This window comes from Physcomitrium patens, chromosome 6 (genome assembly GCF_059467195.1).
Source record: "Physcomitrium patens ecotype Gransden chromosome 6, ASM5946719v1, whole genome shotgun sequence".
In the NCBI taxonomy this organism is placed as follows: Eukaryota; Viridiplantae; Streptophyta; class Bryopsida; order Funariales; family Funariaceae; genus Physcomitrium; species Physcomitrium patens.
The window spans coordinates 14,848,499-14,867,787 of NC_143415.1; the positions used below are offsets into that span (position 1 = coordinate 14,848,499).

General features: G+C 36.0%; 1 protein-coding gene across 2 annotated transcripts; it reads right to left on the bottom strand.

Moving 5' to 3' along the window:
• Positions 1 to 11,534: 11,534 nt before the first annotated feature.
• LOC112283864 (uncharacterized) lies at positions 11,535 to 19,038 on the bottom strand. Of its 2 annotated transcripts, none has more exons than XM_024523136.3 (18): positions 18,898 to 19,038; positions 17,667 to 17,811; positions 17,408 to 17,543; positions 17,118 to 17,269; positions 16,803 to 16,886; positions 16,631 to 16,693; positions 16,321 to 16,470; positions 15,712 to 15,924; positions 15,216 to 15,332; positions 14,815 to 14,882; positions 14,299 to 14,449; positions 14,019 to 14,168; positions 13,545 to 13,658; positions 13,149 to 13,247; positions 12,896 to 12,985; positions 12,564 to 12,651; positions 12,319 to 12,449; positions 11,535 to 12,113 (listed from the first exon to the last, which is right to left on the bottom strand). In XM_024523136.3, the coding sequence occupies exons 2-18, from the start codon at positions 17,730 to 17,732 to the stop codon at positions 11,970 to 11,972; spliced, it is 2,016 nt and encodes a 671-aa protein (XP_024378904.1). In that variant the 5' UTR covers positions 17,733 to 17,811; positions 18,898 to 19,038; the 3' UTR covers positions 11,535 to 11,969. The 2 variants fall into 2 exon arrangements, with proteins under 2 accessions (XP_024378904.1, XP_024378903.1); XM_024523135.3 differs by having other exon boundaries at positions 18,064 to 18,972.
• Positions 19,039 to 19,289: the final 251 nt, after the last annotated feature.

Consider the following 19,289-nt stretch of genomic DNA (forward strand, 5'->3'; position numbering starts at 1 on the left):
GTATATTTATAAGTACAAAAAGTATGATATTATATTTAAAATGTCCATATTTGGTTCAAAATATTATCTTCTATTCATCTCATTTTTTAAAGTGTATTAAATTGTATATTCCTTACAGATCTATTTTAGTATAAAAATTAACTTAATTCAATTGATTAAAAAGTCTTGATATGAAGGATAAAAGGTACTTATTCTTTATAGTGATATTATTGAGTTATTAATAGTTTTTACACATTGACAGTGTTCCATCTTTTTTATTTATAAATAAGATAGGAATTCATATTAAGGATTTTAAATAGCATATGAAATTCTTGGCTAAATTTTAATTAATATAATCCTTGAGTTTAGCCAACTTATTTCTGTGATAAACTATAGATTGGTCCAAAAAGAAGTTGAGCTTTCTCTTAAAGACAAATTGAACAATTACAAAAATGATGCTTCAAAAAAATATCTACATTTTTTTTTTCAAAAACATCTTGATAATCTTCTGTCAAGGACAAGGACTTGATAAAGATAAATAAACAAATGAGAATTTTTTCAAAAAAAGATGACAAAATAGAAATAACTCAATATATATATTAAGAAAGAAACTGGAATGGCTATTGTCAAAAGACAAAAAAACTAGAGACCCTTGAAACTAGACTAGAAGGAAGAAAGGAGTTGACAAGAGTGAAGAAGGCTTCACTCTTATCTCTATATATACTATCTAACTAGGGGCTATATGGCGATGTTCTATAGGACCTTCAATATGTATTGACTTTGAAGAACACATGCCTTGACTTACACGGCAAGTTTTTCTAATGTGGGCCACATAGTTAGCTTGGTCTTCAAGCTAACATGTGTGGCACATGGCCAACTTATTGACCACATTTCTAATCCAAAAAGTCAATTAAAGACACCTATAAAGTCAAGGCAGCGTCTATAAAGCTTCTGGGAAGCTTTCATAGCAAATATTATAGAATTAACTTATTTTTATCTACTTTTACTTACTTCTATTTATTTATACATATAATTACTGGTTTACATGCATATGTCCGTGACATAACTCCCCCTTCTATAGATGAGTTCCACACTGAGCTGTATTATATCTTGAGCAAATCTATGATGCAAAGAATTGTATTTGTCACATACTCTGATCTTTGTTTTCTTCAAAGATGATTGATAGGGCCTCTCAACCATCGATAGTATCCCATACCACGACGAGAAGACCACCTAGTTATTTGATCATAGTTGAGGCCTCCATAACTTCCTTCCAATAAAACATTTGAAACACCGTCAAGAGTTGTTCCTACCTCTACTAAAAACACCAAACATAAGGAGTCCCTTCCATGATCGTGATACCAAACGCATAGTATCTCATAATCTATTTAAAGAAAAACATGTCGTTCCTAAAGATCTTCATTTCGATTGCGTCGTCTTGAAGGTTGTGACAATCGTAATGTTTCATGTGATAGGTCAGCAAACAAAGGCTCTTGAGTCAAATCCGCTGGTTATTAATTCTCCATCTCCTCAGCGTCACAACTACAAAGAAGCTACATACAAGGATTGAAAGTAGAATGTTATCTTGCCTAGAACTTATTTATTTTATTAGGAAGATTTTTATCCTCATTTTGATTGATGTTGTTGATGAAAAGCCTCCACCGCCTTTGCTGCATTTACAAGATTTTTTACTAGCTTCCATGTACATTTACTAATATCATATCCATGCCAATGGACAAGATATTCCAATTTATTTTGGCGCCGTCTTGAATCTAAGACTTCTTCCACTTCGAACTCTTCATTATTATCCACTTCTATAGGAGGAGGTCAAGTATGTCTTCTTCTTGGGATGTCCACTATCTTGTATGGTTCAAGAAGAGACACGTAGAATATTGGATGGATTTTTATTGACTCTGGTAGGTGTAAACAATATGCAACTGGATTGAATTAAGTAGAAATTAAAAATGGTCTAAGCCTTCGATAGTCCAACTTGTCACAAAGACGAGTAGTCTTGATATTGTGACAAAGTAATCTTACCTTGTCACATATGTGGAACGATGGTTGTTCCTTTCAATAAACATCCGCATTGATCTTTTGTTATTCTTGAACTTCTTTTAACTGTGCCTTTATTATTGCATGTAGTTCTAACAAATGAATTGTCAAATCTTTTACAGCATGATTATCAACTTTTGAAAAGTCAAAAGTATCAAGTCGTGGATGATAACCATAATTGACAAAGAATGGTATTTGTTTTCTAGAAGAATGTACCCTGTTATTGTAAGCAAACTCTACCAATCGCAAAAGAATTGTCCAATCATCTTATTGTTAGTTGATGGTACATCTTAAATACTGCTCTAAAACTTGATTAACACGCTCCATTTGCCTATCAATTTGAAGATGGAATATCAAAGATAGTTTTATATCTACTTTTAGAATATTAAAAAGAATCTCTCAAAATCTTGATACAAACTGAGTTCCCATATCTGATATAATATCCTTGGATAATCCATGATACTAATAGATATTGTCAAGAAAGAGCTTAGTTGTTTCTTCACCTGTGATAGATTTTGTATATGGTACAAAATGTGCCATCTTGGTAGAACGATCTACTATCATGAATATAGAATCATAAAAACCTGAGATTGGAAGATCCATGATGAAATCCATAGAAACAAAAGATAATGATTATTTTAGAATGGATAATGGCTGAAGAAGTCTATAAGGTTGATGATGAGGAGTTTTTGATCTTCAGCAAACATCACAAGTTTGTACAAAATCTTTGACTGCTTTCTACATTTGGATCTACCAAAAGTCCTTGGATATTAGTTCCAAAGTTTTATTGTACCTAAAATGTCCTACTGCTAGAAAGTCATGACGAGCTTGAAGAACACATAATCGAGCTTCACCTTCTGGAATATATAGGCGTCTCTCAAAATATAGTAGATTGTTCTTGAATTCAAACTTAATAGTAACATGAGACTTTGAAGGATTTCCCTTAATATCATGAATAAAAAAATCAGAAGACATAATTGACTAAACTTGCTTAATAAAAGTTGAATCAATAGTTAGTGTTGATTTCATTGCTCAAAGATGAAGATGTTGTGGCTTCAAGAGAATTGTCCATTGTTGATCGAAAGTAGTATTTCTTTTCTTTGGTGCAAGGTAAGATCATCTAGAGAGTACATCTGACAAACCTTATTGTTTTCATGGTTGATAAGTGATCTTGAATTTGAATCTTGACAAAGACATACTCCAACAAGCTTGACAATAATTCAAAACACGTACTGACATAAAATATTCAAGATTCTTGTGATTCATATACATGGTGACTATGCTAAAAGTACCTTCTAGACAATAGCGCCATTCTTGAAACGAATCCATAATTGCAAGAAGTTCTATGTTGTGGATCTTGTAGTTGATTTTGGCTATTAAAAATTTTCTGGAATGAAAAGCTATTGGATAAAGTTTATCATTTGTTTCCATTTGTGACAATACGGCACCCAAAGCAAAGTCAGATGCATCTATTTCCATAAAAAATGGCTTAGAAAAATCAACACGATATAAGATTGGTGCAGAAACAAAGGTTGTCTTCAAAGCTTCAAATGCTACTTCCGATTCTTGATTCCATTGAAGTTGTCTTTACAAGTCAAACGTATAAGTGGAGCTACAATTTTAAAGAAGTCTTTGATGAAGATCCGATAGTAGTTGGCAAATCTTAAAAAGCATTGGATATCTCTTACCGTTTTTGAGATCTTCCAATCCATAATAGTTTGAACTTTCTTAAGATCGATCATAAGTCTATCATTTGAAATGATGTACCCTAAGAAGTTGACTTGAGTAGTATGAAATATACACTTTTCTATCTTGGCATAGAGTTCCGCATCTCTTAGTTTTTATAATACATGATGAAAATAAAGTTCATATTCTTCTATGTTCTTAGAATAGATTAAAATGTCGTCTAAGTAATAAACAACAAAATCATCTAAAAACTCCCAAAAGACATCATTCATTAGATGTTGGAATGTTGCTAGTACATTTGTAAGTCAAAAAGGCATGACATTGTATTCGAAATATCCATATCTTGTTCAAAACGCAGTCTTCCATTCATCTCCTTCTTTAATGCATACTAGATTGTATACTCTATGTAGATCTATTTTTGTATAGATCTTAGCTTGATTCAACTGATCAAGGAATCCAAATATCAAAGGTAGCGGGTACCTGTTCTTGATGGTGATTTTGTTGATTCCTTGATAATCGACATACATCTACAATGATCCATCTTTTTTCTCCAAAAATAAAATTAGAGCTGCTACTAGAGATTTAAAATGGCATATGAAGTTCTTGGCTAGATTCTCTTCAATATATTCCTTGAGTTCAACCTACTTATTTTGTGATAAATTGTAGATTGGTCCAAATGACGGTTGTGCTCTTTCTTAAAGGTCAATTGAATAGTCATAGAAATGATGTTTCAGAAGAGTATCCATATTTTTCTTCTCAAATATATCTTGAAAATCTTGATATTGGCTTGGAATGCCACTTGAAGTCTTTCTACCAGTAGAAATAGGTGTGGCATAAATGACATAAGGTGATCCTTCTTTTGCAGCATGCAAGAAAGCTCTTGCACCTAAAAATACAAGTTTAATTGTACTAGATTTATGACTTTCTACTTGATTAACTATGCTCTTAGTTATTCTTTCAAAAAAATCAAGACTACGAGAAGTCCAATCTATTTTAGGATTATATTTTTTAATCATGATAAACCTAAAATAATTGGATTAGAAGGAGATCTAATGATATTAAATATTACAAAGCTATTATGACCATTAGTTGTTACTTCTATAGGAAGGATTTCATGAGTAACATCTCATGAAGACAATGGACGACCATCTATGACTTCTACATGAACAGGTTTAGTTTTCTTCACTAAAAGTATGTTATATCTTTTAACAAATTCTTCATCTAAGAAACATGTTGAGGCTCCTGAATCTAACAAGGTAGAGGCTTTGTAATATTTATGTCCTAAAATAATATTTATCATAAAATGTTGAGGTCTACTTGTACGGTTCTCAGATCGAAATTCAAAAAGATAATTATTGCACTTCACAACAAAGTCAATTGCTTGACTCAATATTTGAAAATCAGATAAGTTGAGCATTAATTTTTTTTACTTCATATTATAATCCATAGAAAAATTGGCTAACAAGTGTAGCATCATCTCACTTGATATCAGTTACAAGTTGTCAAAATTGTGAAGCGTACAACGTTACTAATCGATTATCTTGTCACAAAATATTGATCTTGTTGGTTGCAACACGAATTACATCATGTTTTTCATACATGGATCAAAACTTTGCCAAAAAAGCCTCCAGATTATCCAATATTGAATCTTGTCATTCGAGAAAAGATGAAAACCATTCTAATGTTGAACCTGAAAGAAGCGTACTAATGATTCTAACTTGCGATCTTGAAGTTGGATAGCTTTGGGGTTAAAGTTCAATCACAAGTTGTACTTAATTGATAAATCCTCTAAACTTTGATCATGTGCCATCAAACTTCTTGGGTAGGGAAATTCTTGGTTCTCTAACATTGAAATGACGTTCCACTATAGAAGAAGGGACATGATTTGGTGCAGATATTGAAGCGGCTCCAATCATTTCTATTTCTTCACTTCCTATCAATCTTGTTGCTTCTTGTAGTAGTAAATTAAGTTGATGCATCACAAGCGTTAACTCCCTCAATTACTTACATTTGTGCCATTGCACTCTTCATTTAAGCAAATTCTGCCATGATAATACTTAGAAAAGAGAAGATGTCTAATATCGCTCAAGACAAATAGAAGAGAGGACTTGAGAACAAAGAAAATACTAAGAACAATATCAATTTAAAAGAGGATAATCTGCAACTTCTAATATGCTTATGTCTTATCAAGAGAAAGGGGTAATCCACTCTTAATCAAGATTAGACAAAGCTCTAATATTATAAGTGTACTCTCGTCAATCTGTCAAAAACAAGAACTTGATAAAAACAAATAAATACATGAGACTTTTTTTCAAAGAAAGATGACAAAATAGAAATAATTAAATATGTATATTAAGAAAGAAATTGGAATGGCTATTGCCAAAAGACAAGAAGATTAGAGACCCTTGAAACTAGACTAGAAGCAAGAAAGGAGTTGACAAGAGTGAAGAAGGCTTCATTCTTGCCTCTATATATATTATCTACCTAGGGGCTACGTGGCAACGTTCTATAGGACCTCCAAAAACGTATTGACTTTACACAATACATATCTTAACTTGCAAGGCAAGTTTTCTATGTGGGCGCCACATAATTAGTTTGTTTCGTAAGCTACCAATATGTGTGGCACGTGATTAACTTATTGACCAAGTTTCTAAAGTATCAATCAAGTATAAACACATATAAAGTCAAAGCAGTGTCTATGAAGCTTCTAGAAAGCTTCTCTAAAAGATATTATGAAATTAATCTATTTTTACCTACTTCTACCTATTCATATCACTTAGGTAAAAATTACAGTAAATATATGTTTGTGATACTTTAAAGCTTAATAAAAGAAGTAAAAAAAATTATTAATTTTTATAAAAATATCAAAAATAATAAATAACTATTTTTGCCAAAATATCAAGGACATGAATCACAAAGAATCAAAAGATAAATACACTCTTGTATCATTAAAATGACTATTGTCAAAGATAAGAAGACAAGAGATTCTTGAAATAAGACTAAAAAAAAGAAAGGTATTGATAAGAGTGAGAAAAACCTCATCCTTGCATCCATATATACTATTTAACTACAAGCTATGTAGTGATGTTCTACAAGATCTCTAATACATGTCCAACTTACAAAATACATATCCAACTTGCAAGACAAATTTTCTACATGTACGCCACAAAACCTACTTGTATCATAAGTTGCCAATATGTATAATACATGGCCAACTTATTGGCCAAATTTCAACCTATCTATCACTAAAAAACACATATAAAGTGAAATTTGTATCTATAAAGTTTTTAAGAAGCTACTATACAAGATATCATTAAATTTACTTATTTCCATATATATATATATATATATATATATATAAGTTAACTATATATTACACATGTTAGCTACTTGAAGTACAAGTTGACTACATATTACACATGTTAGCTACTTGTAGTACAAATTGACTACACATTACACATGTTGGCTACTTGAAGTACAAGTTGACTACATATTACACATGTTGGCAACTTGTGATACAAATTAGCCATATGAGGCATATATAAGAAACTTGCATAGCAAATTAGATATGTATCTTATAAGTTGGACATGTATTGAAGGTCTTATAGAACATTGCTACATATCTCTTAATTATATATATATATATATATATATATATATATATATATATATATAAGTAAATATAAGGCCTTTTTTACTCTTGTCAATTCTTTACTTGCTTCTAGTTTAGTTTTAAGAGTCTCTAATTTTTCTAATCTTTAGTAATATTCATTTTTATTTCTTTTTAATTTTAATTTTTTTTTCATCTCTCTTTTACATATCTCACTTATTTATTTACAATCTTTAAGTTATTATCTTCAATACTTGATTTTAAATTGATGCAAATTTAAAAATAGCCAAAATTTAGGACTTATTTTTAAAAGATTCAAATTCTTACTAAGATTCTATATATATATATATATATATATATATTAAGATCCTAACATAGATAGTTAAAATTCTTATTTGAAAAATATGTATATTAAAAAAATATTATTATAAATCTTTAATCTCTTGATCAACTTATGCAAAACTCTTCCAAAAACCAATTATTTACTTGAGCTACTACAATGGAGAGATACACTACAAAAAAAATAAAAAAGATGCAAATATACTTGTAAGATCCAAGAAGATGGATACCAATTTCAATTCCTTCCTCTGTAGCCCTCTATTCCCTTCTCCCTCCCCCAATGTTTTGTCTCTCTAACCCTAGCCCTAACCTTAATGCTCCATCCATCCCATTAAGGCATTCACATACCCATGCATTCATTCATTCTGTGGCGGAGAGAGAGGGAGAGAGTGTGGCTGGGGCACTTTCTTCCTCTTCCTCTTCATCCTCCTCTTCTGCAATGCTGTGTGTGTGTCCCTCCCTCTGCCACATCTCCCTTTCCGCTGCATTGCATTGCATTTCGTTTCATTGATTTGCTGATTTGTGTGGAATGGCTTTCGGATTCCTGCTCGGTGCCAGTGTGAGAGAGCTGGCCCTGGAAACAGCGTTGCTCTCCAATAGTCTCTCTGTTGAGGAAGAGGAACCCCTCCTCGTATTTCAGGACACGTTGTCGTGCAAATCCATAGGAGGGTGAGATTTGTTTTTGGGTGATGGTCGTTGTGACGCCACACGAGTGGAAGAAGGGCGTGTGAGAGTCTGCATACTGAGTGAGTGGGTTTAAGTGTTCTACGTTCGGGGTGGAATGCGGGCTTGTTGGGTGAGCTTGAGAGATCTGCATAGACAGAGTGAAATATGCCGCGAGGTGTGAAGAAGGAGAATCTGCCCTCCAAGATTTGTGAGGTGTGCAAGCGGCCCTTCACGTGGCGCAAGGTATGGGAGCGGTGCTGGGATGATGTCAAGACGTGCAGTGATCGATGTAAGGCTGAGCGGAAGAAGCAGAACAAGGCCAACAGGGAAGCTCTGCAAGCAGGGAGCGATGCAAATCAGAACCCCAATGAGAATGTGAGCAAAGTGGTGGACATAGGGAATTCTTCGGAGCTAAACATGAGACTCTGTGTCGCAGGGATGGCTAATCCACAAGCATCCCTCCACCATTTCCTACTCTTCGCCTTTTCTCCACGCAAATTTTTGTCATTAGACAGGATACAATATGCATGATTACGCTGCCCGCACACATCATGCTGGCGAGGGCCACAATCACAGAGACACGAAATTCAAGTTAATAAATCAGTGTTGTGGTGGAGGTGTTGTAGTGTCTCCCTTAACCATTGAATTATTCTCAGTTTAAAACTAGTTTGAAACTCTTCTGGAATTCATTTCTGAGTTGAGCTTTGCCTCTGTATTCATGCATTCCGTCTTTAATTCTTAAGATGAGTTACAGTTCTGTGCACTGATTTCTTCCTCTTGCATGGTTTTGCTTTTGACCTAACTGTTTTGCAATGCAGCTTTTTATCCCTGATACTGCAAATTGGCTGAAATTGTACTGGGCATTGTCGGTGTGTTGTGTGGACGACATGCTATTGGTCATCAGTTTATGAATTGAGAAGGATTTGAGGCATCATACGAGTCCTGCTGCATTGCTATTAATACCGGTTTTGGGTTGTGTTCTGGAATCTTATCATGTAATTGTTTCAGTATATAGTGTCATGCAAATTCCATTATCAGTTTTCAATCACAGTTGATATATTTTAAGATGATGCTTTCTTATGGACGAGTATAATGTAAAACTTGTAGTTGAAGTAAATGTGCCCCACTACCACAAACAAACATGTTGGTGTTTAAAATCTGGTTTTAATGCACTTTTGTGAAACATGATGATTTTTCTTGCGTGTGCAGGATCCTCCTCATTTTGACATTGTTTGACATTGTTATTTTCAGAATATAAATCTAAGAAATTTATGATTTGATCAAATCTATGTAAGGACAATAAAACAATTATGATAAAAATAACAACTGAAAGTGATTCTCATTGAAGATGTGGTTAGCCATTCAATGTGTATATATATATATATTTATTTATTTATTTATTTATTTATATTTTCAACAGAAACAAATAGTAAATGATAAAAAAAATTAAATTATAGAAAAAAGCATCTTAACCTTATTTGTTATTTTATAAAACAACAAATATTTAGATGGATGATTCTTAATCAATTGTGAAATATAGAGCACTTTATTTCCTTGATGGACTTTTTTTTTTTTTAATATTTTTGTTGTTATTGAATTTGCTGATAAAAAATAAAAATAAAAATAAAAATAAAAAAAGCCTTAAACTAAGAAATTGAAATTTTATTGGCATTAATAAGGTAACATAATTTGGTAAAAAATTTGAAGCTTTATAAAACGAAAGCTCCATTTTAATTTATCTAAACAAATCAATTACTTATCTATTAGCATTTGTACAACAAGTCAATAATGATAATGGCATTTTGCATAATCTTTAGAATTGAATTTAGAACTAATTTATACGATTTTTAGGTTATAAGTAGGCTTTTAAATATAAAAAAACGTATCTTAATATTTATTTAAATTCCTATAACAATAAAGCTTATTAGATTTTTAAACCCAAGAGTTTAATTTTAATAATCCTTTTGCTTACTTTTATGAGTTACAATGGATTGTTTTATAAATAACAAGATCATAGACTTATCATAAATAATACTTATAACTACTTGAACATGTTGGATAGTCTTGCTAAAAAATAATTATCTTGTATTTAAACTAATAATAAATGTTGCAAGTAAAAAAATGTCTCTACCTTGCTAATATAGTAACAAGAATTATGCTTAACCATAGAATTACTTGAATGGTAAATATTGGATTAGTGTCATTTTCATATGTGCTAAAATTATTATGTAAGAAAGTGTTGTTCTAAGATCTTATAAACAAATAGAATCATATACTTAATCTTGAATAAACTAATAGATAAAGTTGTTAATTTAGATTTATGCCAAAATTAGCAAATAATACCAAAAGAATCAGATGATGGTTGAGTACTACCTTTGTACTTACTTAGTAAGTAAATAAATATATTAAAAAATAAAACTTCTTAACTTTTAGTAGTGCTATTAACAAAGAGTGAGATATGTTTTATCAAAATCAGGCTTTAAATAACTTTTGTAAATTTACTAGAAAGTGTTGTAAAAGCTTATAAACTATTTTCTTTAAAAATTAAAATGTGCACTAAATCATGAACTTTGCAAAAATTTAAAATTTAAAAACTTAAATCTGAAATAAAAATATTTGATTCAACTAACTAATCAATTTAGTGAGGATGTTATTATTGCCATCACAATTTATGCTTGTGCCACAACTTACCATTCACTAAGTGCGACCATAATTTTGTTACTGCCACCACAAACTATCCTAAACTGGAATGGCACACCAAGATGCACTTTTCTCAACCACAGGTCAGGTGTTGTTACAAAAGCTAATGGTATCAGCCTGTGACTCTTAATTACTCATGTTGGCTGCTATATCTGCTTCCTACCTCTCTCACTACCCTCCACAACGTTTAATGACCACATCTGAAGCTTGGTGATATATGTACTAGTGCTGGCAAAAGAAGGAAGAAAACAAATGGAAAAAGAAAAGAAAAAGGGGAACAGAGACGGTATATTAGACTCACTCCTTTTCTACACTCCCTCATGTGCTTTCTTTTAAGAAAAGCCTAAACCAGTCCTGTGTGCTCGTCTCCATCATGGAAATACGAATAAAGAAAAAGAAATTCGAAAAATCTAAAAAGTTTGCATGTGGTAATTTGAAAACTGGACGTCCCCAAAAATCTTAAAAGGAACAACCACAAAGTCTTCCATACAAGAACATTCCCTGTTCACAAAATCCGCCACTGGCTAGAAAAACAGCACGTTCAACAAGAATACGAGCCAAAGCATAATACATCCTGGTATAATAAAAAGCCAGGATCGTATCACGTATAGACCCTCCAGCCTTTCCCATATTGACTGCCAATAAGACATGATACCTAGGGCTGGGAGTTCTGACAGCCTCAAGTGTACTGTGCAGGTAAGCAATGACCATACTATATTACACTGTGAAGCTCTACATATTTTAGAGTAATACCAATGAGAGGGGTAAGTGTGTAACATAGTGGGCGTACCTAAAACACCATACTAAATGTGGCAGTGCCTACAATGTAATGCACAAGCTCAACCTCACAATAAGAGATCAAAGCTAATCCAACCCAATTTCAAATATGTACATGTGTCTACCAGCACCGTCCAGAAATTGACCGTCCAGATACCCACTACTTTCTCCGCGCTTGTTGTGCATGATGAGCTGCCTGGTTATCCCGGGCTATCCGATGCGTGTATAAAGGTAATTTTAGAATTTCCTGGAACTCCTTCTGCAAGTCTTCTTCGGTTATATTGTCCTTGATACTACCCATCACCTGCACAAGATCGCCCGGTACAGGTCAAAATCTCGTAATATAGCCTATTTATGTGCAAGAATTAAATGCAATAATTCCAGATAAATAAACCAAACGATTTCCTTCACAACCATATTCGGGCTAAACACACATAAATATCTATGGTTATGTTTTATGGGACAATGGACTAGTAGCAAACGTGACAACTTTCAAACTCCGCCCGCACCTTAAGGTAGACATGATATGCATTAGGCGTCTCCTTGTCAGGACGCATACGCATATAATTCCAAGTTTCCAACTCTGGATCGTAACTGCATTCAATCACTTTGTTCGCCATGCTTTGAACGTCTGCGCCCTCTGTAATCCAAAGTTCGACAAAACCAAACTGAGATTACCCTAAAGTGCAATCAGACACTGATTTCAAGCACAACTGCAAAATGGCCAGTCACATGTAGGTGAGCATTTCATTACCTGGAAACACCACCTTAGCATGGTCAAGCTGCCTAAGCTTGCCAGAATCCATCAGCATTAAAGAATAATTGCTCCCATTTGGTGCAATCTATATCATCAATCACAAGAGGAATAACTACTTCAAACCCCACGCTGTTTGTACTGGAACTATAAATTGAAAGCGTGTCAACTTCGCAGCTCTCAATACAAACTACCCCAGTCATCTAATGAAACATCCTGAAATCAGATAAGAAAAGACTCCAAAGCACTAAGCATCATCAAATACGACAGCTACAACTATACGATGTCGGGCACATAACCGAGCCATAAAGAGAGTGGAGTCACTGAGCAACCTTCAGCATGAAATCAACAGAGTTCATGTGGGCGTATTTCCATTTGAGAAGACCTTCATGAGTACGGGGCACATACGGATCATCAAAGCCCTACAAAACATAGGCCACAGAACAAATTTCAGTACTTGGTGCAAAATTCTACAACATAGACTTCTTCATAAACTCATTGTACATAAAGCAAATTAAATACATGAAAAAGCATATCTCGTTTCTCCAACCCTAGGAGTAAAATGAAAATACGAGAGGATATTACCTGCAAAATTAGTCCATCGGCTTCATGACAAAGTTGTGGGATGAACTTATGCAAGATCTTCTCTGTAGCAGACAGCATCCAAAAATCCTTCCGTCTCACCTGAGAGAAGCACACATACATGTACCCTTAGCAGCAGATCATCATAAGCATGTTAACATACTCAAATCCAGACCATGATAAATCCTTCCAAACTGTAGGCAGTAAGGAGGACCGAGCCCCACCACAACTGGGACCAACACTTTAACCGTCCACACACACTGCCACAAGTGAAAATACTCAATGCAGTTGGAGCACAAGGAAAAGTAGTCCAAACATCTGAAAAACATACAATCAACCTCAATACTAAGCGCAATGAAAGAGCTAAGTAAAAACAAGACATGAATAAACGGTACTCACACTGAAGGCCTCTTGCTGGTAATCATACAACCTTCCTCGAAGAACATTTAGTTCATGTAGACGAGGCTCGTTCACCTCTTTTTCGATCATTCTCCACCTCTCGTTGAACGGCAACTACACATGAGGCACTGTAACCTGTAAGTGATGATCCTGCCCTACTTCCAGACTGGGCGAGCTTAACTAACGCTCACACCCAACGAGGATCCTACATGAAAACTTCGTACCTTTCTTGTTGGATTTGGTGTCAGGAATGTAAACTGTCCAGGATCAATAGAACCAGATAAGATGACTTATGAGAGATCTACCTAGAAATATCCTTTCGACACATTGGAGAAGGTAAACTCCACATATGAAAAGGCCAACCTTGGAAAAGACCATGATATCTGGGGCATGAGTATCATTTCAGGTTGACAATACTTCGTTCCCCTTACTGGAATAGAAAGCATGACATTTCAAGATGACACACAAGAATACCTTTGAGATAGTCTGATGATTGACCATCATCAGATCATACACCAGATATCGCCTCTTCAGCTGTCCATCAGGCAGCTTATCAATCACCATCTCACCGTCCATTAATGTTAAATGATGAGTAGGGGCCAAAGCATCCTTTCCGACTTGTCCCTACACACAGTGCTTCTCAAGGTCAGCTCCGGAACGAGCACCGTGATCAAACTTTGGTGTACCATTACACTGTGTCCTTTTCAATGATAGCATATTTCAGCACGATTCATAGTCTTGTACTAAATGGTACCTTAAGAGGGAATCGCAACTGAACCCGCCGAAACCTGAAGTTTCGGTCGATTAAATACACTCCGTCTCTTGCTATTAACATCATATACCGAGTTCCATCTGCCTTCCATGTGGCATAGTAATATTTCTGCCTCAGCAGCTGCAAATTCTTTCTGTCATTTAATCAATGTGCAATACAGTCACAACTTTGTAACCATAACAGCAAATACATAGAGGACGCTATCCAAACAAAAGAATTTGGAAAGCACGCGTACTGTGAAAATGAAATGCTGAAAAATTTTAATTCTATAGTCAACCCTAAAATGACGAGGTGGAAATAGAAACATTCACGGCGGACTTGGCCTCCACACTCACATGATGCGTCTTTTGACACAAATCAACCCTTCTCAGTAAAACATTCTGAAAATAGATACAAGAAGAAAGCTAACTGGAACTGCATGTTTCGCAAGCTATATCTCCATTGCTCTGCTTCGATCTAATTTTAGACTAATCTCAAAGATATGAAGAGAAGATATACCTATCCAAGGACACCGGCTGAGATCCTGGAAAGCGTAAATTGCTCATCCCATATCCTTGCGGAACAGGCTGTTGCCCAAGCCCATGAAACATAGGCAGGTGTCAGCGCAAGGATTATCAAAAGGAGACTGTTGACGAAACAAGCAGCACCGATCTCAGGAACGGACGCTCATCTGGCCTGTCCATTCCATTCAATTTTCATGCATAAGCAATCACAACCCTAGCCTTTACCCAGGGGATATCCAACACGCTGCCCTCTTGCTGTTTACTGCTTATTCTCCATTGAAGGGATGAAGGCAGCAAGCAGGCAAGAAGTTCGGATTGTTGAGGATAATAACCTCGGTGTCAAAATAGAAAGTTAGGGTAGACAGTAATATCAAGTCAAAGGTTCGAAGGACTCACCACACCAACGGCCCAATAGCATAACTTTTGCATTTCTCGCTGCTGATCATCAGGTATAGCATCCCCAAGCACATCATCGTTTGTCATTGGAGCAGCAGCTGGTTTCTCCTCCGTGAACTTATCACACAAAACCAACAATCCAAAAAATTTACAAACCACAGCTAGCATCCAAACACAAATTTTTGAACCAAGGATTCGTTAGGCATCAGTAAATATGAGATATTACTTAAACCCCAACCCACCAATTTGATGAGAGGATGCTGAATATAAAACCTTCAAAAACATCTCCATCAAACCTAAAAAAAATCCTGATCACAGTTCATGTACTGGCGAAAGGCTGAGTTATTTTTAAACATGTAAGCGGTCATGCTTTGACTCATATGAGAGGATTAACACGTGATGCAATGACACGGCAATTGCAAAAGATGTACGCTCACTAATGCGTAGAGACATAGTCCACTTTAGCAGGAAATCATCGTTTTAAGTAAATTATCACCTGAAGAGCAGCCATGAAATCCTCCTCATCATCTTCATCTGGATCAGTTGTAGCGACACAGTTCAGATCAGGAGTTTCGGGTCTTTTCCACTCTGGAGTAGAAGGACAAACTAGAGGCTGTGGCATTGGCTCATGATAAAATTTGTAGAGATCCTCAATATAGTGCTGCTTGTATATGCCTGGGGGCCTTACTTTGGCAAACATACGAACACCCTGTTACAAAGAAAATCTAATGAGGATAGTAGACCTACAAAGGAAAGAAAAATCTTACAGCTCTGCCTGGGAGATGGAATATAAAAGTTAAATAAGTAAATAAAACCCACTACCAAATGATGGTTAGCTCATTTCACACATCTAGACATGACCACAATCAAGAGTGCGAACACCTCTATTGCGAACCATACGCACATACCCGCATCTCAAAAACTCACTCAGTCATCTTTCCAATCAATCTATAGAGTGCTGCAAAAGATTACGCTCAAATTATTGCAAACGTGATAAATCGAGAAGAACTGCTACATGTAGTGAATGAGTAAGCCCTAACGAACTCAAAACAATCATGTAAAGAACATAATGCTACACCATAGATGGCAGAGATTTTAGACGAACCTCCTCTACACTCCTGCAATTATTGGTGCGCATGAGGTAATGAACAATCATGAAACCAGTACGGTTGTGTCCATGGGTGCAGTGCACTAGTACAAACTTGTTCCCAGTGGTATCATTTTTAGCATGCAGATTCGAGAAGAATCGCATCACCTATACCAGCCACAACACGGGAAATGCGCCTAGTGAGATCCAAAAATCGATAAATGGTGAGCACAATCAGAGATTGGGGCTCTGGAAACGCGGATAACCATACAACGCCACGATATGAAAACCAAATTAATTGATAAATAGCAATACACAACATTCCCACCTCAAATACAAATGTGTTCACGGATTCCGGATCCGGAACCTCATTGCGTCCTCGACAAGCCACCTGCAACGGCACTGAGAAAACTTAAGGTCCTGCTTGCAAAACTGCAGACTCCTATACAGAAACATCAGTTAAAAACCTTAAATACCATCAAGAACCTAGTTGTACTCACCTTCACATACTTCACTCCATCATTAGTCCACTCGCTTGAGTTATAATAACGAGATGTATTGGTCAGGTCAATGACAAGTCCGATCTGCAAACAGCCCTCCGTCATTACATTATACAGGAAGATGCAATGGATCCATGATCATAGCAATACAATTCGTATCCCTAAAAGACGTACAATTGAAGTACGAACAGAATGCACCTCCGAGTTGTTGTAAAGACCATTGAAAGTGGGAAGATATAGAACACCCTAACAGAGATCGACTGTATAGAATGATTTCCTGTAGGCATTGATTGATGCAAATCAGGGCTATCCAACCTTACGCCCCACAGCTTGTTGATGCCTAACTACATGCCGTCGAGAGTATCTTTTCCCTGCATCTAACAACTCATTGAAGGTCTCCCCTAGAGGCACTTTGGATGGAATCAAGTTACATATGGGATCGCCAGCACCAGGACAATCCAGCCAACCTGAAAACAAAAATCCTAGTGAGTTCAAAGCAAAAATAAGCTTGTAAAATACTATGTGCTCATGCACACACATCGACTTGGCTAGATCTCCCTTACGTCTAAACCTACAGCTGCAATTGTTAAACAACCGAAAGATACCTTCAGGTAATGGCCCCACGTTGCGCAACCTGTCCACAGGTTTTGGAGGTTCGTTGAAGGGCTTCGAGACTTTTCCCGTTCTTTCCTGTTCTGATTCCCGCTGACGTTTCATACGGAGTTTCCTCTCCTCCCGTTCCTGCAGCTCACAACGGAAACATTGTACATGAGTAAGAGGTACTTAAGAACTCATTTAAGGTTAGGTCCAACTTAAACAATATAAATTCACTAAGCCAAAATACATCGTGGCATCAATGCTTACAGCCTTCATCATTTCAACTGAGCTCATGCCATCATTGGCCATGGCTGTGGCCGCTCGATCACCCATATCTCCTCAATATCCACCACCTTTAATAATTCTCTTTCCAAAACCCTAAAACACCTTGATAACTCACTAGCTCCCACTTCTGTTTTCACCAACCGATCACGTGGTCAAACACAAAGACTTTCAAATAGAAGACACAAAAGCACCAATTTACTCTCCGGAAACCCCAAAACACTTGCACTCATCTCCACCAGCTTCGGGCATGTATTGGATATTCACAATACCAACAGTCAAAGTAAATGCATATCACCTCACCCATTTATTCCCAAGTCTACGTGCAGAAACTCAGATTTATCCCATCTACCTTCTCAAACCATAAGCACAAAAAGCTTACCAATTGAACTTCTATCCCGGCCAACCATGTATTCTTACAGAACAAGCATATTTTTCAGAATGCACAATTTCGGGTACGTACATCAAATACCAGGTTCCCAGTACTCCATTACATGATACCACAAAAATCACGAAACAAATAAATCTCCTCTCCCGTAAACCCAACTTTCATCACAAATATCTAAACTCGACGCCCCAAAACCAATTACAATCTGATACTTCGACAGCTGATAGGGATAATAAAACAACACTATTCCTCGAAACGCATTAGGCTAATTCTAAAGCAGAAAATTCCCAAAATTAACGCCCTAACAGTAGAAGCTGCTTCTAAAACAAAACCATAAGCAGCACGCTTTACGCAAAAAGGCTAGTCACTTCATAAGATTGTAAGACACCAAAAACCTCTGTACTCAAAATCAAGAGAATGCTAGTGGAACAAGAAACAACTCTTTATGTTCACATGCACTGATTCCATTTCTCGGATTCCCACGAAAATACGGCCATCATCTTGAGTCACGAACTTTACATGAACACGTGTCGATAAAATCAATCGAACACACTGACGACAGGAAAGAGGAAATATCTCTCACTAACAAATCGCGACTAGACGCTGTTGTAATAGACTTGTCACGGGCGTCCAACAAGAAATCACGTCAACAGGGAGCAACAGAAGAGAGCAACATCTAAAATTTGACTCATTCACGAGGTTGTATTCAATACAAAGCTCTTAAGCTTAGTTGGAGGAATTAGAGGTTCTAGTACTGATACGGAAGCTAAAAGGGCAGTGACATGTATGCGGTAAGAGACGCTTTTGGGATTGATGAGAAGGCATTACCGAATTCCTTCGATTCCAGCCTCTCCTGCAAACAGAGAGAGAGAGAGAGAGAGAGAGAGAGATCCACTCTCGCGAAGAAGACTAACAATGAAGCCATGGCCTGGCGAGGCTCCAAACCCTAAGGCTGCTTTCATGTCCCCCTCCCCACGGCAAATCGAAACCCGTATGGTCCTCGGCTGATGTACTTCTGTCCATCAATCCACCCGTTCCCCAGCCCAACTCCAGGACGATGTTCCGGGTATCATTACTCCGATGCCAGGTATGAGAAAAATCATACCCGCTTCGACAAGAGTCGTTTATATGGAACTGATGAACGGATGGATGCATATGCAGTATTTTGAAAAGAAAATTCAGTGGGTGCATGGGAATTTCAAGTGAAAAGAAGTATAGTT

Excerpts from the sequence above, each read along its gene's own strand:
- LOC112283864 (XM_024523136.3), bottom strand. The coding sequence starts at position 17,732 with ATGGGTGATCGAGCGGCCACAGCCATGGCCAATGATGGCATGAGCTCA. Across the intron at positions 14,883-15,215 it reads GCTATTGGGCCGTTGGTGTG|CCTGTTCCGCAAGGATATGG; the intron begins GTGAGTCCTTCG and ends CTTGGGCAACAG. Across the intron at positions 14,169-14,298 it reads AGTTGCGATTCCCTCTTAAG|GGACAAGTCGGAAAGGATGC; the intron begins GTACCATTTAGT and ends CACTGTGTGTAG.